Genomic DNA, 18116 nt, shown 5'->3' with positions numbered 1-18116 from the left:
TGCCCGACACATTTTTGCAATAAAAAAGACAACACTATAAGTTTTGCCTTCATATGTTTTTATTCCATCATATTGTTTCTGCAGCCTGTTTTAATACAGTGTAGAACTTTTGATGCAATTAAACCACACTAATCTACTGTAGTACCAAAATTCAACCGGAAACAAGCTCTGCTGGTGCGCAGGCGCAGAAGAGCCAGGGACGGGTGAGGGAGCATGCATTTAATTACGAAGCGCTTTGCCGTTATCAATGTATTGCAGACTTACACGAGAAACTAACCGCTCCCTAGAAAACAAAATGTCGGACCAGAAGCGGCAGAAGTTGCGAGAAATTATGCACAAAATCGTCTTTTTACAGCTTGAAAACATGGTATTATGGCAGGGCAAGTTCGGGCAAGTGAGGAAAAATTCTACTTGCCCGTCTGCCATCGCTACTTGCCCCGGGCAATCGGGCAATCGTTAGTTTCGAGCCCTGCAATGGAAACTCTCGAAAGATCACCGTTATTTTATTCCGGGGAGGCATTCATCGCTTTCTTTCATTAGGCATAAAAAATGCACCGCTTACTATTGGCCATTTTGAAGGCGTGCGCGTTCTTCGTGCTGCTCCTTTACAAGAGCAAACCAGAACAAAACAAAATGCAGTACAGACATGGTCCTAAACCTGTTTGTAGCTAGTTGTGCTCGCCAATCTAAATAGAATGATTAATACCTTAATATCTACCTATATACTTTTCTCTGGTTCTTATAAGTTGTCTTGAATAGTTTCACCGTTATGTTTTTAAGTTTTGAAGGCTGTGTGTTTCTTTTAGGTTACCACCTCACTTGGTGATTTATTGTTGGCATTTAGCCAGCTGTTAGTATAGTATAATTTTACCGAAGGCCAACACAATTAGCATTTTTTTTTGTTTTTCATGGGATCCCACGACCGAAAATTGGATGCTGTTATAGTAATCGCTCACACCCTTGTTCTCAAAATTATACCATGGCTTTAATTTAAGAAATATTTAGGAAAAGCAAAATTTTTGTGGTTGTCCACCCAAATAATCCAAAGACAAGTAACACTTCTGTTGAACGGTACGGTAGTATCTCAAACTACATACCAGTAAAAGCTATGTTGTATGTAGCTCAAGATGGAAGCATGAATATATTGCCTCCAGAAATTTTACTCATGTATTCTGGATACATTCATCTCTGCCCCTGAAATTTAAGCATTTTTCTGCTGTTAATTTAGGTCTGAAATGGCTAAGATTGTTTAAAAATATAGAAAGGTCTTAAACACCGAAACCACAAGAAATGTAACGTATATTCCCTCATTATATATAGATATTAATTACATTTCATTTTGACAAATTTTAAAGCTGACTTTTAAATCTTAGCATATATCAAATGTTTACATAATAGAACATGACTTTGCAGACTTAGGAGCAGCATCATTGTTATTTCAATTTTATTTATTTATTTATTTTTATCCACAGGACGAGGAAATCCAAGTCAGAATGCGACACCGGGCCAATCATTCACAAGAAAGTCGTCACCTCTAATGTTCATCAAACCTTATAAGTGCCTGTCAGGACTATTGCCCACAAAACAGTTTCAGCACAGTATTTCTTTGAGAAAACTCACCCAATTTTCAATACTGATCACTAGGGGTGTAACGATACATCGATACACATCGATTAATCGATATAATGCTCTACGATTTATTGGCATCGATGCTAAACGTAAACATCGATTTATATCGCCGTGTTTGACCTCGGACATTAGACGCGACTTTATTTTGAAATCCAGTTCATTGTTGCTAGCTTCCTCTTTCCGGGAGCAGTGCGCCCGGCGTTGTTATGTTGTGAGCAGAGCAGGCACGTGAAAGGGGAGTCGACAACTAGTACGCTGCTCCTGGGCTGGTGCTATGGCTAGTGTCCAAAAAGATGAGGAAATTTGCTCCCCTTTAGGCTTCAAGTCATTCGTTTGGAAGCACTTTGGATTCCAAAGAAAAGATGGCTCAACCGACAAGACACTTGCAGTTTGTAAATCCTGCCATGCGGTGATAAAATATTCAGGGAGCACAAATCTCGCCGCACATTTAAAGAAAAAACACGACATCAAAGTTCAGTGTTAAAATAAGCACTTTGTATACTGCAATACTCTTGTAATTTCCTAAATAAAGAGTTTGCAGTACCTTGTTGATTTTGCGTATGAATTGTTATAAATCAGGAAATTGTTCTATATTTTTTTATTTAAAAAAAAAAATCGATCGTAGAGCACTATATCGCGATATATCGTGATTGAATCGCAGCAGGCTTTCAGATATCGGCAAATATCGTATCGTAGTTCTTTGTATCGATATTATATCGTATCGTGACAAAACCCGCGATTTACACCCCTACTGATCACTGATGGTCTTCAAACGATTGTCTTGAGTAAATGTGGGAAAATATATTGACTTAATGGCACATTTAATGACTGAAAAACTCTCACATCAGCCCAGTTTTATTTGGAGAAGAAAATCAAACAGACTGTCTTTGCTGCTATATGTTTATATCTTTGGTAAAGTGTCAGAAGACAACCATGATAACTTTGGAACAGTTTCATGCATACCTTTGACTCATGGACTACATTTCACAGTGTTAGACTATGGTGTGTATTTAGTATACTGTATGTTGACACCCGCCTAACACTACTCACTGTCCTTTTTTCAAATGTATGTGAAAAGTAAAAGTGTGGAAAAAAAAGCTTGTTTTGTCAGCATCCCATTAATGTCACCTCTAAACATATAGGGACACTGAAACCAATTCCTTTATTTTGCTGTAGACTGAGAACATTTAGGTCTAACATCAAAATATGAATTTGATGAAAAAACAGATCAAGAGCTTTTAATTCTAACCTGCAGGTTTGTACATCTAGGAATTTGAAACACAACTTGCTAAAATGATTTTACTTCCATAAGAATGCCACGTTTTTAAGTAAGCAAGTCAGTTATTTAAGTCAGTTGTTAAATTCTGCACAAGTGCATAAGACATAATAGGTTGATACAAATCCCATGGTTGCAATAACTGCATTAAATCGATGACCCTTAGACTTCACTGAACTTATGCCGACATCAATAATGGCGATAATGAGCTGACAGACGCGTCGCAGACAAACGTAGCATGTCGTGCTGATTTTCAGTTGTCTTGACATGTTTCAGCCCGTATAGTGTGACATAATCAACGATTGGGTGGCTGGCGTCTGGGACGGTATGAAAGTATGGCTTGTCCAATTTTTTGTTCGTATTGCGACATAGTCGAGTTGTTCTTGGGCACAGTGCCCTCCTACTGATGATGAGATATTGGACATGATGTGCAAAAAAACCCAAAACAAAGTGGCATAAAAAGGAACAGACAATTTCTAGCTGATCTCAGGTGGGCCACGATATGGAAGAAAGATTTGTGGAGCTGTAGCTGCAATGTCCTCAGATGGTACCTGATTAGCAAACGTGGTGTCATTAAACAAATGCGTTGCCTCAAATTATTTTTGGAGAATACATGGTCCGTACTGCCTAACGACAGTAATCCCTCGTTTATTGCGGATAATTGGTTCCAAGACCTCCTGTGATATGTGAAGATCCGCGATGTAGAGAAAATATATTGTTACAATATCCACAAAAGACTTTTAGAAACCTTTATTGTATTTTTAAACACTTTATTGTACTTTAAAAATATTTTTTGTTTTTAAACACATAAACATTTTAAAGTCAAACTGACTTTCAGAAACATTTTTATTTATTCATAAGAGAAAATAAAGAACAGTAAATATATTGTTACAATAACCACACAAGGCTTTTATGAACCTTTATTGTAGTTCTAAACACTTTATTATTTTATTTAAAACACTTTTTGTTATTTTTAAACAATTTTGTAAAAAATATAGTCAAACTGACTTTCAGAAACATTCAAATTTATTTAAATAAATAAATATATAGAGTAAATATATTGTTACAGTAGCCACACAAGATTTTTATGAATCTTTTATGAAGTGTAAACGTGTCAGGCTCCTCTCTGCTCTTGAGTGCTGGCCGGCACCCCCACGGCCCAGCGCGAGGGTTACCGCACAAGACTTTTATACTTTTATTTTTAAACACTATATTGTACTTTTAAATACTTTATTGTATTTTAAACACTTTAAAACATTTTTAAAGTGTAAACGTGTCACACTGCGCTCTGCTCATGCCAAGCTGGCCGGTTGACGTGACCCTGCAGCCCAGCACGTGTGCATCTGCACAAGACTTTTAAAATTTTATTTTTAAACACTTTATTGTATTTTTTAACACTTTTTAGACATTTTGGTGTAAACGTGTCACGGCTCCGTTCTTCCCCCTGCGGCCCAGCGCAAGGCATCGCCACAAGACTTAAAATTATTTTTTACAATTTATTTAAATATTTTAATATATTTTTAAACACTCAATTGTATCTTTAAACATTCTTTAAACAGCTTTAAAAAGCTTGCTCTGACCATCTGCTTCAATGACACATGACGCATGCTCGCTGACCGGCTCGCCAGCCTGCCTCGTCGTCCTGCTCTGCCGTCATTCCAGCCCTCCTTGTCTCGATCGTCATGGCGGCTGTTTACATTCCACCACACGCACGTGCGAGTGAAGCCATGCAGATGCTGGCTGACCAGGTGACAGACATGGAGAAACTTCTACCAAATTCACTAATCATTGTTCTGGGTGATCTTAACAGGGCGAACCTCGCACACGAACTCCTCAGATACAGACAACACTTAACGTGTCCCACCAGAGGGGCACAGACACTGGACCACTGCTACACCGTAATTAAGGATGCATACCACTCTGTGGCTCGTGCAGCTTCAGGACTGTCGGACCACTGTCTAGTTCATCTGATCCCGGCCTACAGGCAGACACTGAAAAACTTCTAAGCCTGCGGTGAGGACTGTGAGGAAGTGGACAGTGGAGTCAAGGCAGGACCTCCAAGCCTGCTTTGACTGCACCGATTGGGGAGTTTTTGAAGCTGCAACTTCAGACCTGCATGAACTCACTGACACTGTCACATCATACATCAGTTTTTGTGAGGATCTGTGTGTGCAGACTAAGGTCTTCTGCACATACAACGACAAACCTTGGCTTACACCGAACCTTAGGAGGCTGCGCAAAGTCAAGGAGGAGGCCTACAGGAGCGGCGACCGGGACCTGTTCGAGCAGACCAGAAACACACTGAACCGAGAGGTCAAGAAAGCCAGGAGGTGTTACGGGGAGAGCCTGGAGAGACACCTCTGCCAATCCTGATCCCTCAACAGTGTGGAAAGGTTTGCAGAGCATCACGAGCTTCAAGAAACAAACCCCCCTTCCTGTGGAGAGCCCAAGGCTTGCTAACCAGCTAAACAGGTTCTACTGCAGGTTTGATCGGTCCTCCCACACGGGACCTCCTGCAGCACAATCTACATACTCACTTCCCCCCACAACTGCTCTGTCCACACCTCCATCACTGTTGTCACCCACTCTCTCTCTTGCAGAGGCCGCGCCCGCACTCTAGAACCGCGAGGAGGAAGTGCGCCAGATGTTCCGGAGACAAAAGATCAGGAAGGCACCGGGCCCAGACGGCGTGTCACCTTCCTGCTTGAAAGTCTGTGCTGAGCAGCTGGCACCCACCTTTGCATGGATCTTCAACCGTTCCCTGGGATTGTGTGAGGTGCCCTCGTGCTTCAAGAGCTCCACCATCGTTCCAGTGGCCAAGAAGCCCGCCATCACAGGTTTGAATGACTATAGACTTGTCGCACTGACATCTGTGGTCATGAAATATTTCGAGAGGTTAGTGCTGAACCCCCTCCCCTGAAGGATGTCACGGGTCCCCTGCTTGACCCCCTCCAGTTTGTCTACCGGGCAAAGAGGTTGGTGGATGATGCGGTCAACATGAGACTGCACTACATACTGCACCACCTGGACACCCCAAGAACGTACGCCAGGATCCTGTTTGTGGACTTCAGCTCGGCGTTCAACACCATCGCTCCTGACATTCTCCAACAGAAGCTCATCCAGCTCGCGGTGCCTGCCTCCACCTGTCAGTGGATCACCAGCTTCCTGACCAACAGGAGACAGCGTGTGAGGCTGGGGAGCATCACATCTGACACCCGGACCACCAATACTGGAGCCCCTCAGGGGTGCGTCCTCTCCCCACTGCTCTTCTCTCTCTATACCAACGATTTCTCCTCAGGTGACTCTCCTGTGAAGCTCCTGAAGTACGCAGACGACACCACTCTCATCGGACTGATCCAGCAAGGTGATGAGACTGCGTACAGACAGGAGGTGGAGTGGCTGGTCCACTGGTGCAGCCAAAACCACCTGGAGCTGAACCCGCTCAAGACTGTGGAGATGACAGTGGACTTCAGGCGAGACCCTTCTCCACTTTCACCCCTCACTATCCGCAGTATTACTATTCTCTCCACAGACACCTTCAAGTTCTTGGGAACTAGGGATGGGCGGATCGATACCAAAATATCGATATATCGATCCAGGCTGCTCATTTTTGAGTATCGATCTCCCTAGCTAAAATATCGATACTTACAATTATTTAATTATATTTTTCCTCTTTTTTTTTTTTGCTCCAATTTGACGACTTGCACTCATGCGAGCACTACTTTTCCTTCCGCCTGCTGCACCGGCGTGTCCTGCTCTGCTCTGCTCTGGCCCCCTTTTCTCACAAGCCAAGCCCTCCTCCTCCGCCCCCCGTTCCAATCCAAACAAACACAAACAAGCATGGCCACGGCGGCGGCCCAGTCCGAACGCAAGAGAAGTATGGTTTGGGGATATTATATTTTACTTAATAACAACAAGGCAAAATGTGAAATATGTCACAAAACAATTAAATATTGTGGCAACACCACAAACTTGACAAAACATTTAAGCAAAATTCACCCCACGGTTCATGAAGAGCTGCAGTTGAAACGTGCCGCAGACACTAAGGCAGCGACGGAAAACCCTGCAGCCACACCCAGGCTAAGGTACCAAAGTACCTTAGAAGCAGCATTTCAGAAAGGCAAGACATATCCAGGTATCAGGTGCTAACCAAAAATCGTAAGCATTTGTGGTTGATGTGCTATTTGAAGCAATAATTACTACGCTCTAGTCAGTCATTTATAAATAAAGTTTTCCCCTTTTCAATTTGTGGTCGAACGCCATACGTTTTATTTGTAACTCCACTTCCTATAAACAACACTAAAGTATTACAATATTAAATGTAAGTATCCAGTGGCTTTACAAATTGATAGTTTTGCTGCTCATGACAATTAAGCCCTGCATCTCTGTTGGTACCATGTCTCTTTTTAGATTATACTAAAAGACAAAACTTTTTCCCAACAACAGAGAGAGAGAGAGAGAATAAAGTAAAGAATAGCTCCTTTTTAATAAAGTTATACTATTAATATGCATCTTCCACTAATGCACTAATGTCTAAAAAGGTTAATAATTCATGTACATGACGTAATACTTTTTTCTACAAAATTCAATAGATGACTCTCCAAGAGCAAGAATGCCACTGCATTTAAATTGTTTTTTTGGCGGGAAATTACACTTCCGGTATCGATATCGGATCGAATATCGGGTATTTTGGGTAGGAAATACTTGGTATCGGATCGATTCCAAAATCATTGGTATCGCCCATCCCTATTGGGAACCACAATCTCTCGGGACCTGAAATAGACCGGCCACATAGAACTCTGTCCGGAAGAACTACCGTTTTTTTCCGTGTATAGTGCGCAATATTTTACTAATTTATTGTCCTAAAATCTGGGGTGCGTATTATACATGGGTACAAAGAAAAAAAATTTTAATTTTTTTTTTTTTAATTTTTTTTTTTTTTTTAAATAAAGTCATGGTACAACAAAACCAACAACAGGACTGACCGACAAAGTCGTGGAACAAAAAGACAGGGTGACATTACCAAAGACAGGAACAGAATGACAGTAACACATGCAATGATCCAACGGTGAGCGAGGGGCAGACAGGACTTAAATACAAAACACGTTACATCGATTGAGGTGACACAGGAAGAGCGGGGTGACACGAACAGAAACTATGGCAACCTAGACACATAGCAAAACTGGGGACGAGACATGACAAATCTCCCCCGAAATAAAACTCACCTTTCTTCTTGTTTGTTGTCAATCGCGCATCGCATTCAGCCATCCTGCCCAACACACTTAGTAAAATTCATAATTGACGACACATCGTTTGATGCGATGGTGCAATCCTCGATGGTGTGTTATTGTCAAATATTGTTTGTTTTTTAATCTCCATCGCGGACCGGACGTCATACGGAGGCCGCCATTACAGATGCGCAGAACGGTTGCGCAAGACACGTCAGCTATATAAAGAGCGAGAGTTCAGTTCTCCACCTATTAGTTTCAATTCACAGTTTAATTAGCAGTTTCAATCAGCAAATAACAAAATGCGTATTACAGATAATATTTTATTTCACAACACTTTGCCTTGTTCCTTTCTTCTCTGCTGTTCACTTCAAACACGCTCCATGCGACCGCAATGCTCTCGTATCAGACAAGGCTTGCTCGATCACCTGCTCGTTTGCTGTCTCACAATGTACCCTACACAAATCCGAAACATTTGTTGCGGCTCCGAGTCACGACGAGGGGCAAGTTTTGGTTTCCAAGGTTGTTTTTATTCCTCTTCAACGTCTCTCCCATACAGAGCCGCCTTTTTCACGTCCGCAGCCCATGCGCGCACGGAGCGCGGTGGTGCGTTTAGGGGCAGTCGGAGAAATCAACGCCAACAAAAAAAATGACATCCAGCCTAGTTAAGACCATACCAAAGACTTTAAAAATGGGACCCATTGCCTCCCTGCGTGTGTGACGATCTTTGGGACTTTAAAAAAAAAAAAAAAAAAAAAAATTAAAAAAAAATTAAAAAAATTCATAAAAATTGGGTGCGTATTATACATGGGTACAAGCTTTTTTCCAGCATCAGCATGCCATTGTTAGGGGTGCGTACTATACATGGGGGCGCACTATACATGGAAAAAAACGGTAACTTTTCATTTGTTATAAATGTATTATTTCTTAACTTGTTTGCAAAAAAAGGGACATAAAAGGTGCAAAGGTGAATGTGCAAAGCCCAATAAATTACTACAACAACAAAACATTTTCAATAAGAGTAATTCGGTTTCTACTTACAAACCCGATCGCGGAACCAATTAAGTTCGTAAGTAGATTTACGTACCTCGAGGTACCACTGTAACAACGTCATGTGTGTCGGACCTCGGGCATAACTGCCCGCGCTCTAACTTACAGTAAGTTACCGATAAATAAAAAATGTGCAAGAGGTACGTAAGAGTGCCAACAATCTGTATTTGATTTGTTGAAAAGTGTATAGGATGTTAACAAAAATGAAAACCTCCATCAATGGGGGAGTGTTAAAATGCACGAAATCTGCCCTCGGTCGTCGACCTAATTCTGGTGATGACATTTAAGGCACTTAATAGTCATATTGGCCACTAATATAAACTCAATACATGTACATGAAGCTGCTAAACCTTACGTCTGTCTGTCTGTCTGTCTGTCTGTCTGTCTGTCTATCTGTCTGTCTGTCCGTCTGCATTGGCTTTCGCGCAGGCGCTCGGACGCCATTTCCGGGTGCGACATGTAATACTGTATAAATACGCTGACCTACTCGATCGTCGCTAGAATACGCAAAACCAATGATTCCCATATGTCCTGTTGTATCCTTCACCTATGGTAAGTGTCACGACCAAAAATGTTTTCATCTTACAAAGCTGTAGACACAGTATCGACATAAGAAGCTCATTTGTCGTTGGAGTGCTCTGTTTAGCTTATTGCTAACAGTTAGCTTAGCGTAACTCTCCATGTCCTCCGCAGTGCCCAGCCGGCTTGGTGAAGATGCCAAAATGGCTACCGGCAACTACTTTGGATTCACTCATGGTGCTGCCGCACAGTATAGGTAAGGCGATCACCCACCCCGAGCTTTCTGTTGAGCGAGAAGGTCGTCGCTCACGGCATGTGTCGATACAGTTTAGAAAATGCTTTCCACTGCTGCCATTGTTCATGCTGGAGGGGGAGGATGGGTGACTGTATGTCTCTGCTCCAGTGGGATGTGAGCAGGCATTCAGAGTACCAGTGTACTCAGTCAGAGAAACAAAGATGACAATCTCTTTGCCGTAACTGGTTGTGACAATTCCCATTTCCCGTCTATCAGAATTTCCCCATGCTGTGAAGACTTGTGACCACAGCTGTAGATTTTACCTGAAAATATAGAACTTTAGCATTGATCTTTATTTAGAGCAAATGTATTATTCCAATGACTAGCAGGTAATGGAACAAACTGTATAAACAGGATTTCATAATCTGTACCATACATCACCACAGCACTTATAAACATGCACAATGATGTTTTATAGTAGCTATTTGCAACCTTGTCAAAGGTCTGTCATCACAAAGGGACAGAAAATATAATAATCCTTCAATGAACCATATTGTAGCATCATATTCCCAAGTATTATGCTACGTTCAGACCAAATGCGGTGTGATCTTTACTTGCACTTTGCTTTACTCACTGCCGTTTGACTTGCCGGGGTTTACCAGACACAGCAGCTTCATTCGTGGATATGAAGGAGAGGGCAAGATACATGACATCGCTTAATAGACAACTTTTGCAGAGTACCTTTCTTTTTTTTCTTTGAGGTATGACTAAGTCCTCGCACTTTTTGGAAAACACGGTAATCCAGTGGCTGGTGGGGTGGGGTGGGGTGGGCGTGATAAATACTTTGGTTAATGTTGAACACTGTTGCTCCCTTGGTGCAGTTTGATAGCTGTACACAAGTAAATACTAGATATTAGGGCTGCACAATATGTTGAAAGAATATCAAGGATATTGGCCCCTCCAGGTTAACTATTTTTTTGGCCACGAACCTGAAATTTTAGGTGCTCAAGTAAAAGATTTTGGGGCATTCACTATGAATTTATGTTCACTATGTTATTGATCAATTGGCTGAAGTGTGGAGCAGAAATTTGGTCGGCAATAAAAAATCTTCAAAAGTCATTATTTTCTTTAACAAAAAATCTGCCAATTTACTGCTTGCACTGGGGCAAGTAGATAAAATTCTTGGTTGTACTGTCTCAAATTTTAGGGGCAGGATACCACCAGTTTGGCCCATGCAATCTGCTTATTACAAAGACATGCAAAGTTTCTTATGGAATTGTTTGCTTTTATCTAGGGCTGCAGGATATATTGAAAAAATATCGATATTGCAATATTCACCCACACAATTTGCATATCACAAATATATGCAATCTTACAGAATTGTATGGTTTTATCTAAAGTTGACAAGTCAGGTGCAAATTAAATGTCCATCGCCACCTAATAGTTAAACTTTATCAAGGTTGATTACAACCAGGGCTGTGCACTCGGGGACTTGGACTCGTTGGACTCTGTCATTTTTGCCGGACTCGGAGTCGGTGCTGATTTTGACAGAGTCCACCGAGTCCGACAATAAGAAAAAAAATACGTTCAATTTTATTTTAATCATGCTGCTGAGAATGCACGTAGGAATACTGTCCACAGCCCTGCTTGCTTGTTATGACGACAAATCTAGTTGTTGCGTGCGCGCCCGCGCCTGCCTGCCTGCCTGCGTGCGTGCACGTACAAGACCCACAATGCAGCCAAGATGGAAGAACCCGGGAGCAGCGAGAGAACAATGTTTTGCCTCTAGATTTGGGGGGAAACGGAGCGTAAGTTACGATCAATGCGGCCACGTTGAGTTGCACTTAGGCTAATGTTTACATTATGTACTGTTAGGATACGGATTTTAGTTGTTGATCTGACTCCAAACTATGATCAACACTTAACACAAAAATTGCTATGTTCTAATCCACACACTGGCGCACCTAACAATTTTGCGAGTTTGTTCTGTCAAAGAGAAGACCAGTAGATCAATCAGACCGAATTTACCAATTGTTTAATCTTGACAAAGCAAGCTAATACAGGCGCCTGGGTCTTGGGTCCTTAACACAAAAACTCGTGTGCCTTCGTGACCAGAAAGACGACACATTCTTCCGGGTTGCCCAGTTTTAAAGAAACACAATATGAATATTCAAACATGCAAAAGATTGTGTGGTGATTGGTCGATGGTCTGTGGTCATCTCCTCCTCGTTTGGGTTTTCCCCTGCTCAGCACAGGTGTCTGGACCACAAAGACGAGTTGTTTCTCGCGTTCCCATCGGCCTTGAGATATGCTCCCTTTCTGGACCTCCTGTTCCACAATACTTTGAAGAAAACAAATTCATGTAGCCTGCACATTCCTTTCCACTTATTAAGCGACCACACTACTACTAGAAATTATATTGATATGGTTATATGTGTCTAACGGAGCCTTAATCAAATGTGTTTGCAAACTGCCGAAAGTACATTTCCCTTTAGTACCAATGTCAAGGACGATTATGTCACCCAGCTTATATCATTGATGTGTTTCGATAGTTGTGGGGTCGTCACTAATTATTTGTGTTTAGATAAATGTCTGAGGTATAATGGTGTAATTAATGATTAAAACTTGAAAGTATCTGTTTATTGTATTCGTTTATATGTTTAATAAAGACAAAGCCATCACAAAACGGTTGTAATTATTCAGATTTTGATCTAAATTAGCCTTGAATAAAGACTAAGCAGTCACATGAATTCACAGAAAAAATGGACAGCCGGACTCTGACTCGTGGTCAAGAGGCCGGACTCGGTGCAAAAATCCGACCGAGTCCACAGCCCTGACATTGCTAAGAATACCTTGAGCTTGGTTATTTTTCGGCAAGAAAAAAATGTATGCTCCATTAGATGATGAAAATTTCTTTTCAGTATGTTCATGTTAAAAAATTGCTCCATTGTTACTGCTATATTAAACAACCATATTGCATGTTTTGCAAATACCATGCAGCCCTACTTTTTTTTAAATTTGACCAGTAAGATACAAACTTAAATGTCACCTTCCAGAAATGATTATGCCGCTTTCTTATTTTGCTGCATGAAAACATGTAATTGATTCATTCAGTAATAAAATGTAATTTCAATATTACATAATTTTCCGATATCCTGCAGCCCTACTAGAGATAGCCATGTACTAATACCAGGTATATTCTCCCAATTGTTGTAGGAGTTACCCCTCTTATCGACCCAAAGCAACTTTCAATGACGTCTCTACCGCATACAAATTTACGCAAGATACGCGGCACATTGTGATAGTGCCCATTAGGATTGAACAGAGCATTACAGATGGGCTTACACCTTAACACGATGGCAGACATGCTGCGCGGGGGTTCCCCTGTGAGTTGGGACGTTTTCATGTCCCAAGGTACCGCAAAGAATGGTATGGTGTCATTTTAGCCAGCTAAAATTCATGGTATGATACTGGTATTGCTATTTGGTACAAATGTGACAAGACTTAAATCTATTGACAGCTTGAAGCTTGGCTGTAGAAATAAGCCACATTAAGTCAATTGAGTCAACCCCAAACATTTCTTGACAATCATATGTTGTATGTACCCACACTAGTCTAAATGCAGCATTATGATTAATATAGCGTTTATGGAATATGAGTTAAACAGCAAAATTCACCCATGATTGTCCAATCGCAGGGGGCAGCCATTTTGCCACTTGTTATCGACTGAAAATGACGTCAGAGTTGCCAGGTCTCAGGTCACAACCAATCACGTCAGGGGAGTAGTTTGAACAGACTGTGGCCTGGGTGAAAAGGGTCTGCAGAGATGTTATTTGCACGTTTCCTGGTCATGGACAAATACAAGTCTTGGATAGATGGGAGGTTGGTCCCGATTATCTTTTCCACAGACCTAATTGTCCGTTGCTGTTTGTGCTTGTCTTGTTTGATGGCCAATCCAAACCAAACAGTGATGGAGGTGCAGTGATGTTATGCTCAGTTGACAGCAGGGCTGTGGACTCGGACTCGGGGACTCGGACCCAGTCATTTTTGCCGGACTCGGTGTTGACTTTGACCGAGTGCACCGAGTCCGACAATAAAAAAAAATACGTTCAATTTTATTTTCATCATGCTGCTGAGACTGCGCGTAGGAATACTGTGTGTACATGTTTAATATATCCGTACAATATCTATTTTGAATCACTGTCTTTTGGGATAATCACACGCACACACTAAAAGGGAGGGTAGAGGCCACGCCCCCTTCTGCGTTTGTCGGCCGCCACCTCGCGAACCGACATAGATGAAGAAATTGGGGCAATGTTGGCACTTGGTCGAATGAAAGAGCCCATTTGTTACAGCTGATCGTTATCCGTCCGGCCTCAAGGCAGCGACTCGGACACTAACAGCAATGCCAATCAGCCAAGTCAGCGTAGAGCGCCTGTTTTCCGGGCTCAAGTTTATCATGTCTGATCAGTGCGGAGCAATGAAGGCCCCCGACTCAAGTCGTTGAATTAAACTTGCAAGTATCTGTTTATTGTATTAGTTTATGTTTAATAAAGACAAAGCCATCACAAAACTGTTGTAATTATTTATATTTTGATCTAAATTAGCCTTGAATAAAGACTAAGCAGTCACATGAATTAACAGAAAAAATGGACAGCCGGACTCGGACTCGTGGTCAAGAGGCCGGACTTGGTGCAAAAATCCGACCGAGTCCACAGCCCTGGTTGACAGCAATACATAATATGATTTGATTTGATTTGATTGAATATTTATTGATCCCCAGGGGTGGGGAAATTCAGGCCCCAGCAGTACCCATACCACAGAGTGGGTATACAAAAAACACACAGATGGCATGAGCGCAACTCAATAGGCTCTCACAAGGCTGCCACACAACGGCGCCACAAAGAAAGTCAGAAAGTGCACAAGATAAAAGCCATCAAAGCAAATCAAAGCTAAAAGACAAAGGAAAAAAAAGCAACAGCGGCCACCTAGCACCCCTCAATACAAGAGAACACCCCAAAACACACAAAATAGCCTCCACGGGGTCCATCGACAGGTGTAAGGGCAGTCCAGTTCAACGGCGCCCAATGGACTGTGGTGGTGAATCGGTGAAAACATCACAAAGCAGGCAAACGTGTGAGCAGCGTCCCGGGCACCCTGTCGGGGGACGTGCAGATGGCCACCACGGGGCTAGCATGGCGAAAGTCGTCGGTTCCGACGAGCACGAGGGAGCGGACTCCCCACAGGTGTTGCGGCTGCAAGGCCAATGCGAGGGACCCGGTTATCACTGGTCGGATAAGCAGGAAGCCGTCGTAGAGTTACGCCGGCCTCGACCGATGATCCCGGTCCGGTCCCAGGAAGAAAAAATAAATAAAATAAAATATCCAATCCGAAGAGGTACCGAGGTGCGGTAGAAGGCACCAGCATCGCCGAATGGACAAAAAGACAGAAAGAAAAAGGAGAAAATAAGGCAATAAAGAGGAAAAGAGAGAACACTGCTGGGAGGCAGCCACTCACGGCGCCATACCAAGAGAAAAAAATAACACTAAACACTAAATAACTCACTTACTTGTGGATTCCTGCACACTTTGCGCTCTTCATGTAATGCTTTTAAGCGCCACAAGATCACAAAATGGTACCTTGTATTTCATGGAGGTACTAAAATTCTCCCATGAAGTTGGTGGAACATATGAGTTTTCATAGGTGTATATTTTTGCTCTAGTGTGTGACCTGCTCCGTCCTGCTTCAATGACTACCGTCCTGTGGCACTTACGCCCATCATCATGAAGTGCTTTGAGCGGCTTGTCATGGAGCACATCTGTTCCGTTCTCCTCCCCACCATTGACCCCTTCCAGTTTGCGTACCGAGCCAAGCGGTCCTCTGAGGATGCCATCTGCTCTGCCCTTCACTCGGCCCTCATCCACCTGGAGAGAAGGGACTCGTATGTGAGATTGCTGTTTGTGGACTTCAGTTCTGCCTTCAACACCATTGTGCTACAACGTCTCATCAGCAAACTTGACAAGCTAGGCCTCAGTACCTATCTCTGCAACTGGCTACTGGACTTCCTCTGTCAGAGGCCACAGGTGGTACGTGTTGGCGACAAGATCTCCACCAGCATCACGCTGAGCACAGGGGCCCCCCAAGGCTGCGTGCTCAGTCCGCTACTCTTCACCCTTCTGACGCATGACTGCATTGCGACCCACACCGACAACCGCATAGTGAAGTTTGCTCACGACACGACTCTGGTGGGTCTTCCACATATTTGGTGTGTCTCCCACATGTTTGGTGTGTTTGCTTGTGGCAAACTTTAAACGAGACTTTTTCTGGATATCTTTGAGAAATGGCTTTCTTCTTGCCACTCTTCCATATAGGCCAGATTTGTGCAGTGCACGACTGATTGTTGTCCTATGGACAGACTCTCCCACCTTAGCTGTAGTTATCTGCAGTTCATCCAGAGTGATCATGGGCCTCTTGGCTGCATCTCTGATCAGGCTTCTCCTTGTTTGAGATGAAAGTTTGGAGGGACGGCCGGGTCTTTGTAGATTTGCAGTGGTCTGATACTCTTTCCATTTCAATATAATTGCTTGCACAGTGCTCCTTGAGATGTTTAAAGCTTGGGAAATCTTTTTGTATCCAAATCCGGCTTTAAACTTCTCCACAACAGTATCTCGGACCTGCCTGGTGTGTTCCTTCGTCTTCATGGTTCTCTCTGCGCTTTAAACAGAACACTGAGACTATCAAAAAGCAGGTGCATTTATACGGAGACTTGATTACACACAGGTGCATTCTATTTATCATCATCAGTCATTTAGGACAACATTGGATCATTCAAAGATCCTCACTGAGCTTCTGGAGTGAGTTTGCCGCACTGAAAGTAAAGGGGCCGAATAATATTGCACGCCCCACTTTTCAGTTTTTTATTTGTTAAAAAAGTTTGAATTATACAATAAATTTCGTTCCACTTTACGATTGTGTCCCACTTGTTGTTGATTCTTGACAAAAAATTAAAATTTTATATCTTTATGTTTGAAGCCTGAAAGTTGGCGAAATGTTGAAAAGTTCAAGGGGGCTGAATACTTAGTACTATAGCTTTTTTATAAAAAAAAAAAAAAAAAAATTCCCCTCTCACCCTCCACGGGTGGTCTCCCACTCCAAGCTCGGGTCCTCTACCAGAGGCCTGGGAGCTTGAGGGTTCTGCGCAGTATTTTGGCTGTTCCTAGTACTGCACTCTTCTGGACTGAGATGTCTGATGTTGTTCCTGGAATCTGCTGTAGCCACTCCTCCAGTTTGGGGGTCACTGCCCCAAGTGCCCCAATGACCACGGGCACCACCGAGGCCTTCACTTTCCAGGCCTTCTCAAGCTCTTCTTTGAGGCCCTGGTATTTCTCTAGCTTCTCAAGTTCTTTTTTCCTGATGTTGCCATCGCTTGGTATTGCTATATCCACTAGAACGGCCTTCTTCTGCTGTTTGTCCACCACCACAATGTCCGGTTGGTTCGCCATCACCATCTTGTCAGTCTGGATCTGGAAGTCCCACAGGATCTTGGCTCGCCCGTTCTCTGCCACCTTAGGGGGTGCTTCCCACTTTGAACTTGGGGCTTCCAGTCCATACTCTGCACAGATGTTCCTGTACACTATGCCAGCCACTTGGTTATGACGTTCCATGTATGCTTTCCCTGCTAGCATCTTACACCCTGCTGTTATGTGCTGGACTGTCTCAGGGGCCTCTTTGCACAGCCTACACCAGGGGTGGGCAAACTTTTTGACTCGGGGGCCGAACTGGGTTCTAAATTTGGACCGGAGGGCCGGACCAGGAGCAGATGGACGTAGGCGTTGTGTGAAGTCATATAAGCGACCTGTAAAGGTCATTGCATAAAAGATCTTGGCCTTTAGTAGGTAGTAAAGCATGGATATTCCAAACAAGTTTTTTTGAAAACAAATGCATTTATTAACAGCATTAAAAAAATAATAATTCACTAAAAAACTGCTATCAGTGATTCTCATAAAATACGACACTGTTATTATGAATAACAATCGCCATCACTTCAGTGCCTGCAGGTCAGATTAATGAAAGAGGTTTATCTTATGAGATCACATCAAACGGCAAACATTCTGACCAAATATATCATCTTGAAGAATCGGTGAAAGCATACATCCAAATAAAGTAATCAAAACAGCAA

The 18116-nt window shown here is 42.7% G+C and overlaps 2 protein-coding genes across 7 annotated transcripts in view; both read left to right on the top strand.

Annotated features, from left to right (window-relative positions):
* Window positions 1-2744, top strand: part of pnpla7b (patatin-like phospholipase domain containing 7b) — a 70235-nt gene extending 67491 nt beyond the window's left edge. For all 3 annotated transcript variants that reach the window (XM_061277594.1, XM_061277593.1, XM_061277596.1), the window contains one exon: window positions 1473-2744. In XM_061277594.1, coding sequence (XP_061133578.1) covers window positions 1473-1538 — 66 coding nt within the window. In that variant the 3' untranslated portion in view covers window positions 1539-2744. The remainder of the gene's footprint in view (window positions 1-1472) is intronic.
* Window positions 2745-9579: 6835 nt separating this feature from the next.
* Window positions 9580-18116, top strand: part of zfr (zinc finger RNA binding protein) — a 90366-nt gene continuing 81829 nt past the window's right edge. For all 4 annotated transcript variants that reach the window (XR_009714344.1, XM_061277598.1, XM_061277600.1 and 1 more), the window contains exons 1-2: window positions 9580-9735; window positions 9877-9958. Coding sequence is in view for 3 of the 4 variants with exons in the window: in XM_061277598.1 (XP_061133582.1) it covers window positions 9699-9735; window positions 9877-9958 (119 nt within the window). In the remaining variant the exon portion in view is untranslated. The remainder of the gene's footprint in view (window positions 9736-9876; window positions 9959-18116) is intronic.

Source organism: Syngnathus typhle, linkage group LG5 (assembly GCF_033458585.1).
Source record: "Syngnathus typhle isolate RoL2023-S1 ecotype Sweden linkage group LG5, RoL_Styp_1.0, whole genome shotgun sequence".
Taxonomy (NCBI): domain Eukaryota; kingdom Metazoa; phylum Chordata; class Actinopteri; order Syngnathiformes; family Syngnathidae; genus Syngnathus; species Syngnathus typhle.
The sequence above is the reverse complement of the archived record's forward strand: the minus strand, read 5'-3'. Positions and strand labels throughout refer to the sequence as shown.